The sequence below is a fragment of the Frankliniella occidentalis genome, unplaced genomic scaffold (assembly GCF_000697945.3).
Source record: "Frankliniella occidentalis isolate FOCC.00 unplaced genomic scaffold, Focc_3.1 Scaffold1677, whole genome shotgun sequence".
Taxonomy (NCBI): Eukaryota; Metazoa; Arthropoda; class Insecta; order Thysanoptera; family Thripidae; genus Frankliniella; species Frankliniella occidentalis.
The window spans coordinates 3,725-4,959 of NW_026268777.1; the positions used below are offsets into that span (position 1 = coordinate 3,725).

Consider the following 1,235-nt stretch of genomic DNA (forward strand, 5'->3'; position numbering starts at 1 on the left):
CGGAGGTGGGGCGGTACAGGCGGCCCGCCCCCGCCGCCCGACGTTGAAAGTCGTAAGTCAACCAGCCGTCTGCTCGACTTTGAGCCCGGAGTACAAAGTTTGCACGACAGAAAAACATAAATCAATTCAGGGTTCATTTTTTTAAAGCAAAAAAAGAACTTGCAGCAGGACTTCTTTGCTACAGAGTGGGTGTTGTTCTAAGACGGCGCTTTTTTTTGTTATATACTGGTGGTATATACTAGCGGTTCAGCGCTACCAGACAAAAGTGCGGCTTACAACAACCATACCCTGTCAAAGCAATTTTATTTTGGACCAAAAGAAAAGAGAATACTCGCACCACCCGAGGTGGGCGTCGTGGCTGTCATGTCCTCCGCATCACGTTCCGGCCGCTCGGACGAATCGACTCACCTGCAGTCCCATCAGGTAGATGTACTTGTTGAGGGGGTCGGTGTAGCGGTCGATGTTGATCTTGCAGAGCTGGAGCTGCTCCTCCTGGGTCTTGAAGCGCGGCGGCAGCAGGCCGTGGATGCCCAGTGCCTGTCGCTCGGCCAGGGAGAAGGCCATGCCCTGGAGAACATAAAGTACGGGTGAGTTGGTGGCATAGGTCAGGAGAAAGGGGGGCATGGCGCTGGGAGGCTGAGGCGCTGCGCCCGTCGGGTAGGCAACCCATCGTGTCCACGGGGGAGAAGGGAAGGGGGCATCGACAGGCCGAAAATAGCGAAATAGCAGAGACGGTGACGGTCACGTGGGCCGTGCGCGCGGTCGTACAGTGCGGCCTCTGGGTGCGGCACGGGAACGCTCACGGCGTGGCAGCCAAGGACGCCGCCGGCCGGACCACAGACGCTGCTCTACATCCCGGCGAGGGCGAGCGGGTTCATTCAGTTTAGCGGGGAATAATGTAATGAAATAGAGATATGTAAAACGTGTGCGTGTGCGTTGATTGACCATAAGTTTCACATCATGGGGGGGACAAGGGGGGAATGAAAAATCACCTTAAGTTGGTCTTGACGGTCAACAATCTTGACCTCGACCGCGACATGAAGTCGGGATATACCATGTTGTACTAGCGGCGGTGCGGGAGACGGAAGAAACTCGGCGGAAGCTTGCTCAGCACGCTCACATTGTAAAATAGTGAGGGTATGGGTGATCTTGGTGAGGGCATCACGATCACACCGAGACGTTAAGTGCGGGCCAAGGTCAGAGTGTGAGAGAGAAGGTGCGGGCGGGGCGGGCGG

General features: G+C 56.2%; 1 protein-coding gene across 1 annotated transcript; it reads right to left on the reverse strand.

The window, feature by feature from the left end:
• Window positions 1-41: 41 nt before the first annotated feature.
• LOC127751880 (NAD-dependent malic enzyme, mitochondrial-like) lies at window positions 42-606 on the reverse strand. The gene has a single exon (XM_052276106.1). The coding sequence runs from the start codon at window positions 562-564 to the stop codon at window positions 376-378; it is 189 nt and encodes a 62-aa protein (XP_052132066.1). The 5' UTR covers window positions 565-606; the 3' UTR covers window positions 42-375.
• Window positions 607-1,235: the final 629 nt, after the last annotated feature.